The 18030-nt window shown below is 40.8% G+C and overlaps 1 protein-coding gene across 2 annotated transcripts in view; it reads right to left on the bottom strand.

Annotated features, from left to right (window-relative positions):
• LOC115397568 (calsenilin-like) overlaps positions 1 to 13596 on the bottom strand; it is a 42117-nt gene extending 28521 nt beyond the window's left edge. For both annotated transcript variants that reach the window (XM_030103930.1, XM_030103931.1), the window contains exon 1: positions 13514 to 13596. In XM_030103930.1, coding sequence (XP_029959790.1) covers positions 13514 to 13519 — 6 coding nt within the window. In that variant the 5' untranslated portion in view covers positions 13520 to 13596. The remainder of the gene's footprint in view (positions 1 to 13513) is intronic.
• Between the last annotated feature and the right edge of the window lie 4434 nt (positions 13597 to 18030).

Genomic DNA, 18030 nt, shown 5'->3' with positions numbered 1-18030 from the left:
CAGACTGACGCAGGGCTGCATGACATCAGATGAACCTGCAATCCTGACATCCTGATAATGATAAACTTCTAATGTATTGTGCAGCGTGATCCGAACCCGTCCTTATGTTCTCAACGACAAAGAAAATAGTCTAACACAAGCAATGTTAATTTACTAATATTACTCAAGAAAAAGTAAAGAGGAGGCATCCAATAAAATCATTAGAGCGATGAAAGCAAACTCATGTAGCGAACATGAGCAACTGCGTTAATGCTGTTTAAGTAGGATGGGTGAAACAAGACACAATGAAACAAGATAACTTCTGAAAAATGAAATAAATGCATCTCAATAAAATAACACACTGAGGCAATTTCAGCCATAAGAATTGGTAATGAATTATATTGACCCTTTTTTGAACACAAAACACTGTCTCATTAAAACATTGTTTCAGCATTCGGTATAGCAACCTCGATGCTTACATAAGCCTAATAATAAATGCTACGATTAGAAATTATAAACCCAACAGAACATTTAGAGAGCGGTTCAGACCATTAGGGACAAGTAAAGGGGACAGAAAGTCCGAGCGAATCATGTGACAGACCTCAAATTCACAACAGCAGCTGAATGAACGACTTCCACCTCTGTATGCAATATTCATAACAACCACAACATCATGATATCTTACAACACTGACATGAAGCTTGAATTATATGAAACATGATATCTATCTAAAACTCCAGAACATCCCCTTTGTGTTCAGGCTAATGCCTTAGAGTCACTACTCTAAGAGGTCAAAAACAGGTTAAGATCATCTGTTAATGTATTACATGATGTATAAACATTATTTGTTTGATTTTTTTATTTTGTTTTGATTTTACTGTTTTATTCATTATTTGTTGTAGATGTGACAACAATCGGAGTGTGTTAGGTTAATTTCTTTGAGTTGCATCACTTTAGAGGGAATATTGCAACTGGCAAATGGATTAAAATCCATCAACAGTGTTTCGTCTATATGCAGATTTTTCCTGTTTTCAAATGCTCACCCCACATCCTGGTTTTACACAAGCCGGCACACCATCATGGAGCTTTACTCTGCATATTGTCTGAAAGATGCTTGAAGAAGGCTGGATTACAATAATCTGTCTGGCAAAACAGGCAGTGATGAGAGACAATAGCAAAAAAAAAAATACACTTCCATCTAAAGCTAACAGAGAATGTTGAATCACAGCAAGAAAGTTTGGGTTTCTGTGTGGAGTTTGCATGTTCTCCCACAATCCAGAAATAGTGCTGTTATTTTAAAGTAAGCTATGAATAGAATAGAGCTGATTAATTGAAGAGAAATTATCCCCTCAGTGGAATCAATGAGGTTTTTATTGGGGATGATCACTTCAAGGTGAGCGAGGAGTCGGCATCACTTCATTTTCATATCATCATCCAGCCCTTCTTCATCCCTGCGACTCTCGCTGTGCAAGACCAATTCCATCTAAGTCATTTATATTCAGCATTTATCCGCTTTCATCAGTGGCGATGCATTTTTTTTGCTCTAGTACGTCTTTCCATTTCTTTCCATCATATCTCGCCTTCGTTTCAGTTTCTTATCCAGCGAGCACCGATTTGATCTGATGTGATCTGATTTAGTGAAAATGTCTTTTCTTTAAACTCTCGAGAAGCTCCATTAAGCTGGGTGCGTGCAAAACACACACACACACACACACACATACACACACACACACACACACACACACACACATAAACACACGTGTACGCACGCGTGCACACACACATGGAGGAAGATGAAAGAGGTGAGGACTGAACAAACAGGAGCTCTGTTTACTCTGTTGGGAGGAGAGGAAAGGAAGGGATGGCAGAAGGAGAAAACGAAGGAGATGGGAGGAGGCACACACACACACACACACACACACACACACACACACACACACACACACACACACACACAGGATTTTAAGGGGATTTTAAACAGCTATTTGATCCCTTGGGAGTCTGACCATGCAAATCCCTTACTTTAAGGTTAGAGAGAGAGAATGAGAAAAGGAGAAAAAGAGAGAGAGAGCAATAGAAATGAGATGTGAGGAAAACAAGGTTTGCTCGTGTTCCTGGAAGAAGTGAAGTCAATTAGCATAATGAATCGCGGCCTATCAGAGAAGAAGAGCAAAGGACGGCCAGAGGACGGAGGGACTGGGGATGGGCAGATGAAGGAGGAGGTGGAGATATGAAAGCACTTTACTGGGGAATACATTTTCAAAGCTATTTTGAGGCGTCTTCTACATGGATAGATAAAAAGAGCAAAAGTTGAGAGAGGGAAAGACGGCAAAGAGGGAAGAAAGAAAAACATCGGGAGCACACATCCACATTGATGGATGACAAAAGAATGGAATCACAAAAATAATTCTATTCATTCAAACATCTGATCACTTACATAATATGCAGAAAAATGTACAGAAGTAAATTACATTGAAGTGCAGTTTCCACTGTGGCTTTTTAGTGGTAGTCACAAATTGGAAAAAAGGGCTGCGAGACAAACAGATGTACGAGCAAAAGACGTCGCGTAAATAGAAATAAAGTCATGGCTGCATTATTTGCTTATTCATGGACTGCTGGACACGTAGTCTACTCGCGCACACATTTCCACCCAGCATCTTCTGTTCCTTAACGCTTCAGCAGGCTTTGACCGGGGGCAGCACTTCCCTCATGTAATGTCTGTACAACATCCTCTCAAACACATAACGGCGACGCACACTTCCTATAAGACAGAGCATATACTCATAACGCTCACAGCAAGCGCGGCGCAGCGTCGCAGCGTCGCAGCGCACATCAACGATGCTCCGTCATAAATTATTAAATATCAGTCACCGCGCTGTTGGTTCAGTGAATATTGGTTTACATGAAGCGTAAACTGTGGCCTCATTACATGCTGTTACTCTGCTGTATCCAACACCAACACACTCTAGATCGATCTAGAATAGGGTTAAAAACAAGTTCACAACCTCTGAGCATGAAGAAAAAAACAAACTCAAACTACAGACTTTCACATTATCTGTGCGTTGTAAGCAGTTTGCAAGCTGACTGCAGGAATGTCCACCAGAGTTGTTGCCTGTGAATTGAATGTTGATTTCTCGGCCATAAGCGGTTTCCAAAAGCGTTTCAGAGAATTTGGCAGGGCATCAATCGACCTCACAACCGCAGAGGACAAGTGCTCACTAGCACAGTTTTAGACAAATTCGTGAACAATACTTGGGGACAACGGGCCTTCGGTGCACATAGAGAAAGTGAAAAAGTCACAGAATGGGAGATAAAAACAAAAGTGTTGCGTTTATTATTTTGTTGGCTGTAGCAGCCAGAAGGAGCAGCATCTCCGGCTACTCTGCAGTCCACATACTGACAGAAGCGTCTCATTCTTCACTGAAATAAAACCCAAATAACAGAAGTTCAGCACACTCCGACCAAACCGAAAATCCAATATTTACTGTGGGGAAACACTGACATTGCCATGGAAGCAGCACAATATGTCAGCGCCTGAGGGAAAACCTGCAGAATAACACAAGAAACTGAACCGAGCTCCATCCGATGATTCATTTTCCCTGTTTTAGTCCTATTCTGATCAACTCAAATGAAGTTTTTATCAGATATATATATATATATATATATATATATATATATATATATATATATATATATATCCTTATATATATATATATATATATATATATATATATATATATATATATATATATATATATATATATATATATATATAAATTTAGGTCCTTGCATGTCCAGGGTCTGTACCTTAGTTAACATAGGTCTTATAGATGGATGGACTGAAGCATCCTCAGGATATTTCATGATTATAAGGATTCGATCGAAATATTAAAAGGACAAACAAAAACACTCAAAATCAATAAATAAATCAAAAATGATACATTCTCTGAAGTTTTTTTTTTTAGCACATTTTTCATTCTGCACATATTCGTGCCAGCAAATGTTAAAGAGTCGCTTTGGGAGAACTTTTTTTATCTCAGTGATTACAACCATGTCAAAGTGAAGCAAATTTTAGGGAGAAGAAGTAATGAAAGCATGAGAGAAGCTCATGAATATGTGAAAACGCTGACGGACAGAGAGGTGAAAGCGATGCGAAGGGGAGAGAGGGGGACAGCAAGGTGAAATCTGGTAATGACTGTGCATTCTACTTTAAAGTAGCATCTCAGATATGTTACTCAGTGTGACTCAAACTCACGCCAGCGGAGGGTCATGTGTTCGATGCGACTGTTCTGTCAAGGTCACAGTGCAAGAGACAGGCCAGACGAAAACTGATAATCTCCTTCCATCAAACCTGTCCGTGCGTGGCATCAGTGCCCCTCTGTCAGTTTTGACAATATAAATGATGCTCTGTGTTTGCTACTTGCTGCTTTACAGAAAAGAGAGATTTGACAAGACAGTTTTCATGTGCTTGAATTCCTTCAGGGTGCAGTGGAGGGCTCTGACCGACCACCGCATGAACACAGGCCACAGATCAGTGCACAATAACAGTTCTGCATCTGCATCCACCATGCAGAAGACTGTATAGAGCAACATAAAAGCAGACACATGAGCACAGACTATAAATACAACAGGTACTGAATGTGCGTGCGTGCACACTGTTCGCTTTGCGTTGGTCACAAATCCTACGACTCGTGAGCTGCACACAGAAGTTCAAACAGCACAGGAACAAGTCCAGATTGTGGCGGTTGATTAATTTTGAGCCTCATCAGAGACAAATGAGCTGAAGCGTAATCCTGCTTTGATAAAATCAACTGAGGGGGTTTTGTTTGGAGGGAAATCAACATCAACCAACTTAAGGATGGAGCTGATCCCACCTGATAATGGATGAATCCCTGGACAGATCACCGCTGCAAACACACACAGATAACTACACACACTCACACTTAGAGTCATTTTGAGTCATTAATTAATAAACCTTGTTATGATGAGATTGACTGATTTTTAAAAAATGTTTTACTCCCTTCATCCAAGATAACCTCATCTTTGAATATCTAGTCGTTCGTCCCATTTAGCATTTATTATTGATAGTACATATTAGCTCATCTAACAAATGTGTGACACATCGGTGAGCCTGTCTGGGATGAGACAGTCATCGTGGAGGCCAATGTACTGAGCAGTACACGGAAACAAAGCTGTAATTTTCTGATTTGTGGGACTATTTCCATATTAACAATCCAGGATTCACATTTCTGATACACATGCCTGCCAAATCCTCAAAAGATAGTAAATGGAAATGGGAATTTGAGTAACCCAGCTGACTGCGGGTGAGAGAATATCACAGTCTGGACAATTTTCAGGTCATTACAGGGAAAGCTAAGAGAAAGACCATCACACGCAAACTAACAAAGACAGGAAAATTTGAGTCATTAACACCAATAACTATACATCAATAATTATAGCCCTACACTGTATGACGAATGGACCCATGGAAGTTAAAAAAAAGGTTGTGATGTACATAGATTATATGTTATTAGGACCATAACTTTGACTTGAGAAAACAATATGATCATGTGCAAATCATTGAAATTATACATTCAACTGACAACAAAACAAAGACAACACATAACAAACATTTGCCTTGTATTTAAAAATACAGAGAATTTAAAGATTGTCCATCTGTGATCAGAAACATGAACCTGGAAACATGAATGTGACCAGGCAGCTTTCTCCGGGTTGATTTTTCAGGTAAAATAAATACTGATTGTTGCTAAATAGTCTGAGTGTTATAACTGCTAAGGCCAAGAAAGTAATCATTAAAACTATGAAAATAATAAAAGCTAATGGAATTCAGGAAAGACTGCTTATTTTGTCAAGAATCTCTACAACTCTTACTTTGTGCTTTTTTTTTGTCACTTTCATTGTGTTTATTGTTCAACACGTTCTCATAAAAACTGAGGCATATCTAATTGATCCTCAGAGCTACACTCACACAGTGCAAAGCCCTCAATTGAAACTAAAGGTACGCACACACACGCACACACACACACGCACACACAGCAGTATTTTTATTAGTGCTCACATTAATATTAATTGTTTCTCCTCTCCGTCTGGATGTCAGCAGAAATCTGCCCTCTATCACTCCGTCTAGTCAAATCTTCATTCCCTCCAATTTATTCCCCAGTCAGTCACTCCGTCTCCATCTCCCCCCGTCTGCAGGAACACCTCATCCGCACTGTAATGTCACCTGTCACCGGGCTACACCTCAGGTGCAGCAGAGACACTAACTGGGATCCAAACTGATGGGAGGTGGACTCGGCCTCTGCCAGCCGTGGAACAGAACCGTGGGGACAAAAGCGGCTGGCAGGCAGGAAGGGGAGAGCGGTGATGAAGACTGACAGCTCCAAGGCAACAGTTCACTGGATGCTCAATAAGACTTTCACACACAAGCCAGGATTTCCTGGAGAGTGAAATGATCTCAGGAGAACAACCCACAGATTCGTAGGGATGTGGGTCATTGGGGTGGAGCGAAAAAAAAAAAGGGTCCAAGCAGGGGAAACCCTTGCTTGGGATCCTGAGAGGTTCTCTTCAATGCACTGGAAAGAAAGGATTCGGCTTGCAACTACCATTTTATTAGCGTAACAAACAGTTTTTGTTCACTGAAAGAACAAAGAAACAACAAGGGCACCCTGAGTGTAACATCCCCACCAGACTGCGCGCTACCTCCGACTCCTATTAGCTTCTTCCTCAACATCTCGGCACGCACAGGTAACGCAATTACAAAGAGGTCAACTAAGGTTACAAGGTTACTATGAAAATAAAAAGTTATCTTGAAGAAATATCTTGTTTACTTCAAGATTTGCTGGCAACTTCAAACATAAAACCCTCTTACTTATGAATGTTTTGCAGCTATTGTCTCCAACTGCATTATGGCTATAACCTGGTTATTTAGTTGTTAAATTATTAAGAGTAAATAAAAATAAGAGTGGTTGAAGAAGTGTTAAAGCAGAAATGTCCACATTAAAAAAGGCAAATAAATCATGTCTTTGAAAAAAGTAGAATTGAAAGCAAACATGTCAAAATTTAAGCTACAAAGGTACTTATGACGACAATCACAGACACAGAAACAGCTGAAAATCCTCTTCATTGCTCAGCGAAGGTAAACATGCCATCGTGGTGGGAATAAATATCAGGTTATACATGGTAGCTTCACATTAGATTTCAACACATGATGAGGTCTGGATCAGGAAACAGATGATGGAAAATGTTCTTTCCTGCTTGTCTAGTGTAACATTAAAAAAAAGAAAGAATGAAAAGCATTCATTCATTTTCAAACATTCCAAATAAGGGCATTTCTAACCTATACTGTACACTGGGAATAAAAATGATTCACTCAGAGCAGAGAACATGACCTTGACCATAACCTGCAGAAATCATGTAGATTGAGAAGCGACAGTCTCATGTTAACATCAGACGATGACAAACTGTAGCAAATTAAGGCTCATAGTGGGGCAATTTCTTAAAGTCACAATTAAGTAAATCTATAATCTTTACGTTTACCTCTCAAGAACAACTATTGGCTTATTAAATGCACTGAAGCAACCACTAGTTTAAAATCATTATAACACTGTTGTGTTCTCACATGACCAGAGGAGGTCAGGGTCAATCAATGTGAATGGAATAAAAAAAAAACAAAACAAGAATTTAGACTCAGACAGTTAACTTTCATCAATTGTATAACTTTGAAGAACATGTCAGTCAGCCTGATGAAAGCAGAGGAACAATGGTCGCCGTGAGAAAACCGCTCTTTGGGATGTTCTCGAGAGCAATGACTAATAGTGCATTTCAACTCATAGTTTGTTTTCTCATTACATTGAATTTGTTGTCTTTTCTCAACTTCAGGCATTGTTATACAACTTGCTCTCTTGGAGCCGAGGCCGTGTGGGCTGGAGAGTGTCCCAGCTGACATCAGGTCACCGCTCAAACTCGAGGCCAACATGGAGAGAAAAACAAATAACCACAAACTTTCACACCTACGGGCAATTTAGAGACAGCACCGAGTCACCACAGCGATTCTGGAAGCCTGGAGGATCCAGAGAAGACCCTCACAGGAAGAAAAGCAAACTGTCAAACTCAGACGGGCTCTTTTCCTGTGAGGCAACAGTGTTAACAAATCCATCCATAAGTCACTTCATAAATGGCAGCTTTCTAAACACAAGCTAAATCATTTCTTTACCAAAATGTTTTCTTCCTTAGTGAGCTTCTCTAGTGCTCTAGTCAAAATACTTGTTAACTTGCGCATGTGTATTTAGATTAAATATAAATATGTTTGGCTTCATGAGTTTTGTTACCAACCAGCAACAACTTACAAATGAATCATATCTTTTCCTGGATATATGAAGTTTTTTTTTTGTCAGGTCGCAGCATGAGGCAACATGAGAGAGAGCAAAAATCTGAACTGGAGCTCATGATAGCAAGCACCAAACACCAAGTTTGAAAAACAGACACATCAAATGTAAAAGACATCAAAAGCAGCACAACACAAGTGGAAATAAAAAAGCAGCACACACCAAAGAAAACATAAAAATTTGTAAAAACATGAGTGAAATGAAAGATGCCTCTAGGAATTCCATGTAGAATGACTGTTGCGTTGTGTTATTAATACATTGAGGAAAAAAGAGTGAGTCAAATTGCAAGCATGAGCATAGTGGCTCCAATAAAACTGAGAAGAAAACAGAAAAGAAAAAAATAAAAGCATCTGACAGCTGTAAAACAGCCTCACAGATGCTGTAAAATAATTAAAGACCAGGGAAATTTGGCAACTTCTGTTTTATCGTTGTTGCATGAAATTACAAAAAGAACTATAACCATTATCCAAAGTTGATTGGAAAAAAAAATCCTGAATTATTCATGTGTTATTGTGAAAGCGGCTCAGTGCGGCGCTCCTCGTGTCGTCAGCCACATCATGAAGGAAATACATACGAGCGGCCTGATGGTCGAGAGCTGATACTATTTATGTCCTGACTGTTTGAGCCGCTCAGTATGGCTGTCAGCGCGAATCAGGGTGTCCGTGGGAGGATGGCACATCCATACGGACAGCATGCTGCGTGTGCGTCCGTGTGTATGTGTATGTGTATGTGTGTGTGTGTGTGTGTGTGTGTGTGTGTGTGTGTGTGTGTGTTTGTGTGTGAGACAACGAGCGCAAGAGCGACTATTATATTGATGTGTGAATCTTCATGTGGAGGAAGAATTAATACTCTGGGGAGCCTCCGAGCAATAGAGGAGCCGTGTTTCAATTATCAGCTGCACACACACACACACACACACACACACACACACACACACACGCACACGCACATGCACGCACACACCAGTCCTCAGAGGTCAAAAAGAATATTGACATATAATGAAGACACCATGTCTGACGATCACGTTAACTAATCAATGATTTATCCTTTGAAGCTGGATCTTTGTGCCTCTTTTCTTTCACTTGTTACCCTCCATGGGTCGATAATATGTGTTTTTGGTCCATACAATCAGGACAGGTCTGTGTGTGCATCTGATTGGAGCCATGTGTGCCTTTCTTCATGATAATGTATACCACTTTGAAGGGAAAAAAAATTCTCCATCTGCACCAATTCACGATGTCAAAAACCTTTATGATGATGAATTTGACTATTTTCTAAATCTTGGAAAAAAAAATAAATTCAAAGATGAAAATCCATATTATTCAGGTAACAGAGAGTTATGCTGTTTCTCTCACTGCACTGTGAAGTGAGACGAAGAGCCGTTCTCTGCATTCGGCGTGGAAGTTGGATCAGAAGTGTGCAGAGCCCATCCCTGCTCCCACTTTAAAGGATACAGTTACCAGACCTATTGAATTATTTAATGAGTCTAAATCTACCAATCACTCCACCTATTGAACAGGTGGGTCCCTCACACTCAATATCAGGTGCAGCAGCACACTGCAGCCAAGTGTGTGTGTGTGTGTGTGTGTGTGTGTGTGTGTGTTGTCGTCAGGCTGTCTGGCGAAGGGTCACTGATCTGCTCAGTTTGACTGCTCTGATTGACACGCTGCTCTGAGCGAAGCTGCAACACTACACTGTCTCTGTTAAAGGAAATCTCCACCATGAAGGACTCAGCGACGCCTTTATCTTCGCCACAGCTCTGAGACGGATTCAACTTAAACACTTCAGCTCTGGGCTGATTTTCCACAGGATTACCCAACTTTTTCTAATGTAGTCTGATAGCATGTTAATACTCAGCAGAACGTATGAGCCTGTCCTCAAAAGAAGGTCAACAGCGCGAGGTGTTTTCAAAAGTGTCTTCAATAGTGATATTGATGCTTAACTGTAACACACTTACAGAATAGCTGCACGTTTTACCCTAAATGGCCATAACTAATCACAACAAAGTATTAATAAAGATTTTCTATGGAGAAAAACATATATTTAAACATTCAACATCATTTATGTCAGTTTTTTCAGTTGATCTTAAGAGACAACTTGGACTCAATGGGTGCAAACAGTTTCTACCTGGGCATCAGTCAAAACAGCTGATCCATTGATTGAATGAGAAGGCCAGGACCCAGTAGGTGCAAGCGATTTACTTAACCCCGGGCTCCTACCATGTGGAACCAGCTCCCAGTTCTCCTTCACTTCTCTCCTTTCTCTCATGTAATGTTTCATAACTACGCGTCATTGACCATTGTTTGTCTTGTAGTCTATGCACTCTGTTTATTTTCCTCTTAAAGGCACAGTGAAGATATAACCGACCAAAGACATCATCCTGATAATGAAGGATCTGGACACATTTCAGGAATGATAATTAACTTTAAAGTTTGTGAAATTATGATAAGAAATATTTCAAAAAAAGGGCATTTTATTATGATACTTCAGTTCATCAAAAAAGAGAGAGAGATTTTGAGAAGCTTATTAAAGAATCATCATTGCAGAGTTTTTTCCCAAAATGTCTTTGTTATACTTTCATACAGTTCATTGATTCAAGATATGCTGTGGAGTCAGTAAGTCATTTTTATTCATGCTGCTCACACAGACCTCTATTTATAAAGCATGTCCTGAAAAGGTCTCGGTGCTCCGGTGCTCCCAGGCTCCCTTTGGTGAACAAGGAAATCAACTATGATTGATTGTTGTATTCCCTCTAATCAGAACAGCTTCTCCTGAACCTCCTGAGAACTGCTATTGTTAAAAAAAAAATAACCTGACCACAGCTTAGTTTAAAAAAAACTCAGCGATTTGTAAAATAAGGCAAAGTCTAATCACACCCCCACTTTCAGTGTTCAAGCTGAAGTTTTTCTTCCTCATTTACTTGCTAGATCAGATTAAGAAAAAAACAATGGAAAGAGATGAAACAAGTGTGAATGCTACAGATAGCTGCTACAGCGGTGACAGAGATGAAGAAAACTACGTGAGCCACCGTCATCAAGTATGACAATAAATACATAATAACAGTGAGATGAAAACGTGAGATACTTTGGCTGTTCCTGGTCTATCCTCATAAAAAATATGAGCTATCATCAAAATGAAGGCAGGAGTCAATGAAGGCAGGTGGCACAGATGAGATCACTCCATCAAGTTAATTGAATTCACAACTCAAAGGAAACTTGAGTATTTTTCAGAGTGATGAGACACGTGATGCACGCTGATTTCATTATGTAAGAAACTGTCAGGCCGAATTCGGCTTCATTCGTTCTGACCGAGTCTCTGGTCTCACTGAAAATGAATCAGAATGAGGCAACAACGACCAACCGTATTGATCACAGTCATTCTTCAACAAAAGCAAAGAAAACACAGTGAGTCACCCACTGAAATATCAGGCGCCCAGTTGCCTCACGGCAGGGTTTGATTCCAACACCTGAATGCCAAAACTGTGAGAGAGAAAGAGCGAGTAAAGGAGGAAAATGTAAATGTTGAGGTGGATGTACATGTAGGTGTTATCAATAGGTTCAAATGATGCTTTATGCATCAGCTCAACATACTTGCAAGAACTATACAAACCTTCCCATGTGTTTGCATGGCTACAGTCATACTGGCAACTTTCATTTTTGTATTTTGATGCATAAAGTTGATTTTTACATTTGAAGCAAATCAGGCAGTAAAGCAAATAATTCATCTATTTTTTTTAAAAGTGTTACTATGAACCTTTTTACAACCATATTTAACATTTTATGGACTAAAATGATACTCGTATATGAATTTGCAGACAAATCACAGTTTGAAATTACTACGGCCAAGCACACGAGTCAAACAGCCAAGAGAAAAGAAGCTAAAATGCCAGTTAAAATGCTGATTATGCAAGTGTGATTGATTGATTGAACAATTTACAGACTGACTGATTGATCACTTCACTGATTGATTGATGAAGAGCTCTTTCAATCACCAGAATTCTCCTGGTTTTGCACCAGCCTCCAACCCCACCAGGGAGCCCTCTGAGTATGCAAATGTGAGTTATTCCTGTGCAGCAAATGTGAGCATTTAGAGAGAGAGCATCTGTTTCTGTCAGACACGATCAACTATTCCTAAACATCTTCAAACGATGCTTATTTTTGTGTTTGAGACTGAACAGCAGGTTTTGGCTTTCCCTCTCCAAATGAATGATGGTGTGTGGCCAGGACCAAAGGAGCTGCTGTTCTTCCTAAAAGGGCCTGGTTTATATCTGCAGTAACAGGTTGTCTCTGTCTCCCGGTCCAGCATGACAAACATCCACACAGCAGAAACTCAGGCGAGAGGGATCATAGTGGGAGCATTAATGAGCGCTGACTGCCTTGCAAGGTGCTGGAAGTGACTTTGTGGAGGCAGAGCTTTCACTTTACAGTTTATTACCTCGGACTGCCTGTTGTTCAGGTCCAATCTGTTTAAATTGATTCATCTGCCGGGAGGAAAACAGGCAGGATCAGGATTACAAACACAATCCCGACTCTCTCGGTAAAAAAAATAAATAAATAAATAAAAAATTGAGGACGCGAGGCGGACCGCGCGGATTTTTAACAACAGGCTGTTTACACATCTCCAGTCATGCGCGAAATCGCGGGGAGAGATCCCCAATGCAATCAAACACGACACGCAACAGACAAACCACTACAAGACGAGGTGGTGGGACGGAGGGAAAGTGACGGGGGGGGGGGGGGGGGGGGGGGGGGGGGGGGGACGTGATGCCAAATGACACTTGCTGTCTGCAGGATTTCAGCTGTGCGCAAAGAGCGGAGCGTCTCATCCACATGCAGCCTCCAGCGGGGCTGCAATTACATAACTTCACTCCCAAACTCAGCTTTCGGCAAAAGAAAAAAAAAAAAGTAGAGGCAAATGAGATCCCTGAGGTCGCGGGTGAACAAATAACGAAGGGAAAAATAGCAAATGAGCCAACAAGTAGTGAGTCGATCAGATCCAGTGTTACTTCAACTTGACGCGTTGTTGCGCTGCCGCCAGCGGAAATTCATTATTTCTGCCGCTTTGCTTGACGCGCGACCAATATTAATCAGAATCATGAAAAAATAAAGATGATCGTATTCGTGTCTTACCTGCATGTTTTCCTAAGTGGTGAGGGCGACAGTGATGGCTGGTTTCTGCGGAGCGCGTCCTCTCTGCACGGACCCTCAGTCTCGAACTGGATGCGAAGGAATGCGCGCACACTTCCACACACACTGGAGGGAGGGAGGGAGGGAGGGGCGCAGGAAATCACTGAATCTGTTCATTCACATTTATATTGCTCAGCTGTTACTAGGGTGGCTGTGTCTGCAGGAGGGAAACAGGGACAGACCCTGAATAAAAACTATATTCGAGCTTTTCTTTTCACACATTTTCACTCTTGAGAGTCAATCTCCTACATAATACCCATCCTTTTTTTTTTTACTGGAGAGATTTTCCTTTGCTGTTTATTTTCCACCATTCAAGCAATGTGCAAAACTGTAACTAACAGCTTCATTAATGACTCACCACATCATCTGCCAATGTTTTGTGTATTTTACAACAGCAAGCACTGAGAAGCGTCTAATTGGACAAGAGATATTCAGTGATCACCTGTCTACAAAAACACTGTGGACATTTCACAGTATGCATCATTATGTTTCTTGTGATTCTACTGTGGCTGGTTAGCACAAGGTGACCATAATTAAAAAATCCAAGAAATAACACTTTTACTTATTCAAATAAGTCCTCAAATTTTGTTATATTCAGTTTGCTCAGTCTGTGTGGATTCAGGTCAGTCTATGTGACAAACTCAGATAACAAGAGACATAGGCTTCTCAGCGGTTACTCCACATGCTTCTTCATGCCTAAAATAAACCATCTTTTATAGAATGCGTTTACCAACTAATCTCACATGCATGTTTTTGGACTGCAGGAAGAAACAAGTCAATAGGGGAAATAATATATGCACATACAGAGAGAACAATGCAAACTGAAGAGTAAGGCCTGCGAACCACAACTCCACAAAATAATGATGTAACAGTCTTAGTCGGATGATAATCAATAAAATAGGCCCTTATCTGCACAGAAAATCAAAATGGAAACAAAGAAAAATCTATTTTAACCCGTTTTGTTCCTGTGTGCTCTGAGGTCTCCATATCATCAAACCTCAACACATCAGTGCCAGCTTTATATACTCTGCACTCCATCTCCCATTTTCAAGTCCAGAGCAGTAAATGTGAAAGTTTTCCTTCAGTTTCTTAGAAACACAGCACTTGTGCTTTGGCATTTGGTTGGCAGATTAGAAGGTGCACTGCTCCGAGCCTCTATAACAAGCCGTCTGAGGATTTATTCCACATTCGCAAACGCTCCAGTGACTTGCCCTCAGCCTCCAACGTCTGTTCCGTCTGTTTGTGATCATAGTAGAGCACGTACAAGGCAGCCACACAACATCGACAGCATATTGACTCCCAATGAAAAAAGGAATTTGAAAATAATTGTGCATTCCTGCAGCTGGGAACGAGTTTAGTAACTAGTTGGGTTTCTGAGACTCAGACAGAGGATCCAATTGCACAACACAGCGGGCAGACTTAACTGAAGCTATTTATTCCTGGTCCAGGAACAAGCAGGGCTCAATATACAGAACATTCATCCAAAACAGACAAAAGTAAACAAAGAACACAAGGGTAGGCTAAGGTCAAGACAGAGCAAGACAGACACGGATGTCTAAAAGGCTCAACCATACACTCCACATTGACGAGATTATAGGCACTGATGTCGAGCATGAAGGCCTCACTCTCACCCTCCGAACCTGTTCATCCTGAAGGTGCTTGATGAGGTTGAGGTCAGGGCTCTGTGCAGGCCAGTCCAGTTGTTCCTCAGCAAACTTATCAAAAATTTCATGGACTTCTCCTTGTGTGCAGGGGCATTTGGACTACAAAAGGGCCTCCCTCAAACTGTTAGAACAAATTTGAAAACAGCGCTGTGTGGCCAAATGCTTTGGGTCATATAGTGTGTATACATACACAACGTGAGCAGCAACAAACTGGGAGTTTTTTTACTGATTTTCACCCAAACCCAGAGGCGGAGCGTGGGTCTCAGTACAGAGGGGGTGGAGCATTCTCGACGGGCCCTCATGATAGTAATTTTACCATTCAAACAATCCCTCATGCTACCATCAAACAACACACTAATGCGCACTTTTATTGAGCCAAGCAAACCTGTATGCCTCAGAAAGCAGAATAAAGTCACAAACCAGTTCACAAACTTGTTCTGAAGAACAAATACACACACGCACTCACACACACAAATGCAGCCTGAGTGACAGCTGTCAATCTCAGAGCGTCCGCTGTCCATGGTGCTGAAAATTCAAATAGAAACTCACGGGCTACATCTGTACCATCTTTGATGCAGCTTAAATATAAAATGAACACAGCTGGTATAAAATTACACAATCTATTCAGATAGATATAGACACAGCTATCTATATCTTTTGGAATTCGCGTACTGTATGTTAGAAAAAAATAGACTCGGCGGTTTCTTATAGTTGAGAGCAACACAGGGCACATTCAAATAGCCAGGTGTTTAAGACCACAGCATTCTGATAAAGATAATATTTTTGAAGGTTTTACTGACTCACCAGTGGCTCCGATGTTAGGTTTTGGGTAGTACCGCTAGCGGCTAGCAGTGTTTAGCTGTTTAACTTCCCTCCAAAGAGTTCAGATCAAGTGTAAAGAAAAAACTTGTTAATGCCGCACAGCCAATCAGCGCTGGCTTACAGCTGTGATGCATTCATGGACAGTCGTAATGTAAGAATTGGCAAACTGGAGCCCACAATCATATGCGTATACCTTCTCTCACACACTGCACATTTTATTATTATAATAATTTATTTACGAGTAAATGTGAACACATCACAAAAACGGGGCCCTATGACCTTGTGGGAACTGGGGCGACCGCCCCCTTGCCCCCACTCTGGCTCTGCTACAGCCCAAACCGCTGCTGGGTTGATTGACCCGCCTCTTTCTGGAAGCTTTATGAAACTTCGGACTTTGCCATTGAGAATCTCCCACTTTGAAAATGTTCAGATGCAACTTTCCCCCCGGACAGTTGTTTTTTGTTTTTTGTTTTTTTCTTTCCCCAAGGAAGGTGGAGATTACTCCTTCTTGTTTCCCCCAATTTCTACCTACCGAACAGGCTTTGAGATTTGATCTTATCTAAATCCTCACTGCAGCAGACAGGTTTTTCACATCCCATTTAACATTCATAATGTAGTGTATGCACACTTTAATAATTAATGGTTTAATACACATTATTATGTAGGTAAATAAGATGATTTCTCAGTACACATAAAGATGTAAGAGGTATGAGCTATAACCTGGAAATGAATATCTAACAACATGCAACAGCAGAAATGGTATAAAACATGCATAGTGGGCGTGTCTTACAATGGTCACCAATGCTTCATATGGACTTTAATAACTCTTCACATGCTGCCTGCTTCTAAATGATAAATTCAGATAAAATGTACTTAAAACTGTATCGACATTCGGAGACTTGATTATCACCATCTATGTTGTCGTAATAGTTTAAATTGCTATTTAAAGTACACTGATGGAATTCTTTATAAGGAGAGCCTTATAAAAAAGTGCCATGCTTTGGCTTTATTCTTCCTTTAATCTTGTTCGTTAAACTGTGCTTTGAGAATCATGCAGTAAAAGCTCCCTGCACAGTTTTAGTTTAGACTACATTATTTGTAAATGCTCAGAGCCAGTTACTATATAATATATAGTTTTTGACAGACAGCTCTGCTTAAATGCAACATCTTTTAACGAAGCAGAAGCAGTGCAGATGTGTCATTCCTTCATCTGTTTTCTCCTCCATCACCACTGCAGCCGATGTAAAACGTGTCAAGTAACGAGAGGGAGTCGCTTCCGGGATGCAGACGTGATTGTCATGAGAGTTATTGGTACAGAAATGCAATTAAAGCCCTGCTAGTGGATCCATGTGTGCTTGGCGAGGAAGTGAATCAATTTAGGCGACCTTGGCTCACAGTGAAGCAGCCCAGAGCAGAGAGAGAGAGAGAGAGAGAGAGAAACAGAGAGAGAGAGAGAGGGAGAGAGAGAGAGAGAGACGCTAAATAGCAATCAAGCCAGGTCAAGCATCCTCACACATCACGTTGATTGCATAATGAACAGCCAAGAAATGTAAATAGCCTGCAGGATGAATGAGGAAAGGCCATCTGTCTAATAAAACTGCTCCCTATTAGCCGCCAAAGCTACAAGTCACGTTTCGTGTGTTTCCGTGGGATCCCAGCGGCCTGAACGAGAGATCATTTTGTGTATAAAACATATTCATATTATGTTTCATGAAGCCTGCTCTATGTTCTATTTTTGGGGCAGTGGTGGCCTCGAGAAGTGGAGCTGGGATGGGGAGTGCACAGGTTTGAATCACAACTGAGGGGTCCCTGAGCAAGACCTTTGACCCCCATCAGCTCACTGGAGCGCCCTAATGTGACCGCACCTGCAAATATAATTGATCAATGTGGAACAAAAGGAATTTCAACACCGGGATTAATAAAGTCTGATTAGTTAGTTAGTTAGCTCACAGCTACACAATGAATTCAACCTGA

The sequence above is a fragment of the Salarias fasciatus genome, chromosome 12, assembly GCF_902148845.1.
Source record: "Salarias fasciatus chromosome 12, fSalaFa1.1, whole genome shotgun sequence".
Lineage (NCBI taxonomy): Eukaryota > Metazoa > Chordata > Actinopteri > Blenniiformes > Blenniidae > Salarias > Salarias fasciatus.
This window is presented reverse-complemented; position numbering and strand designations above follow the sequence as displayed.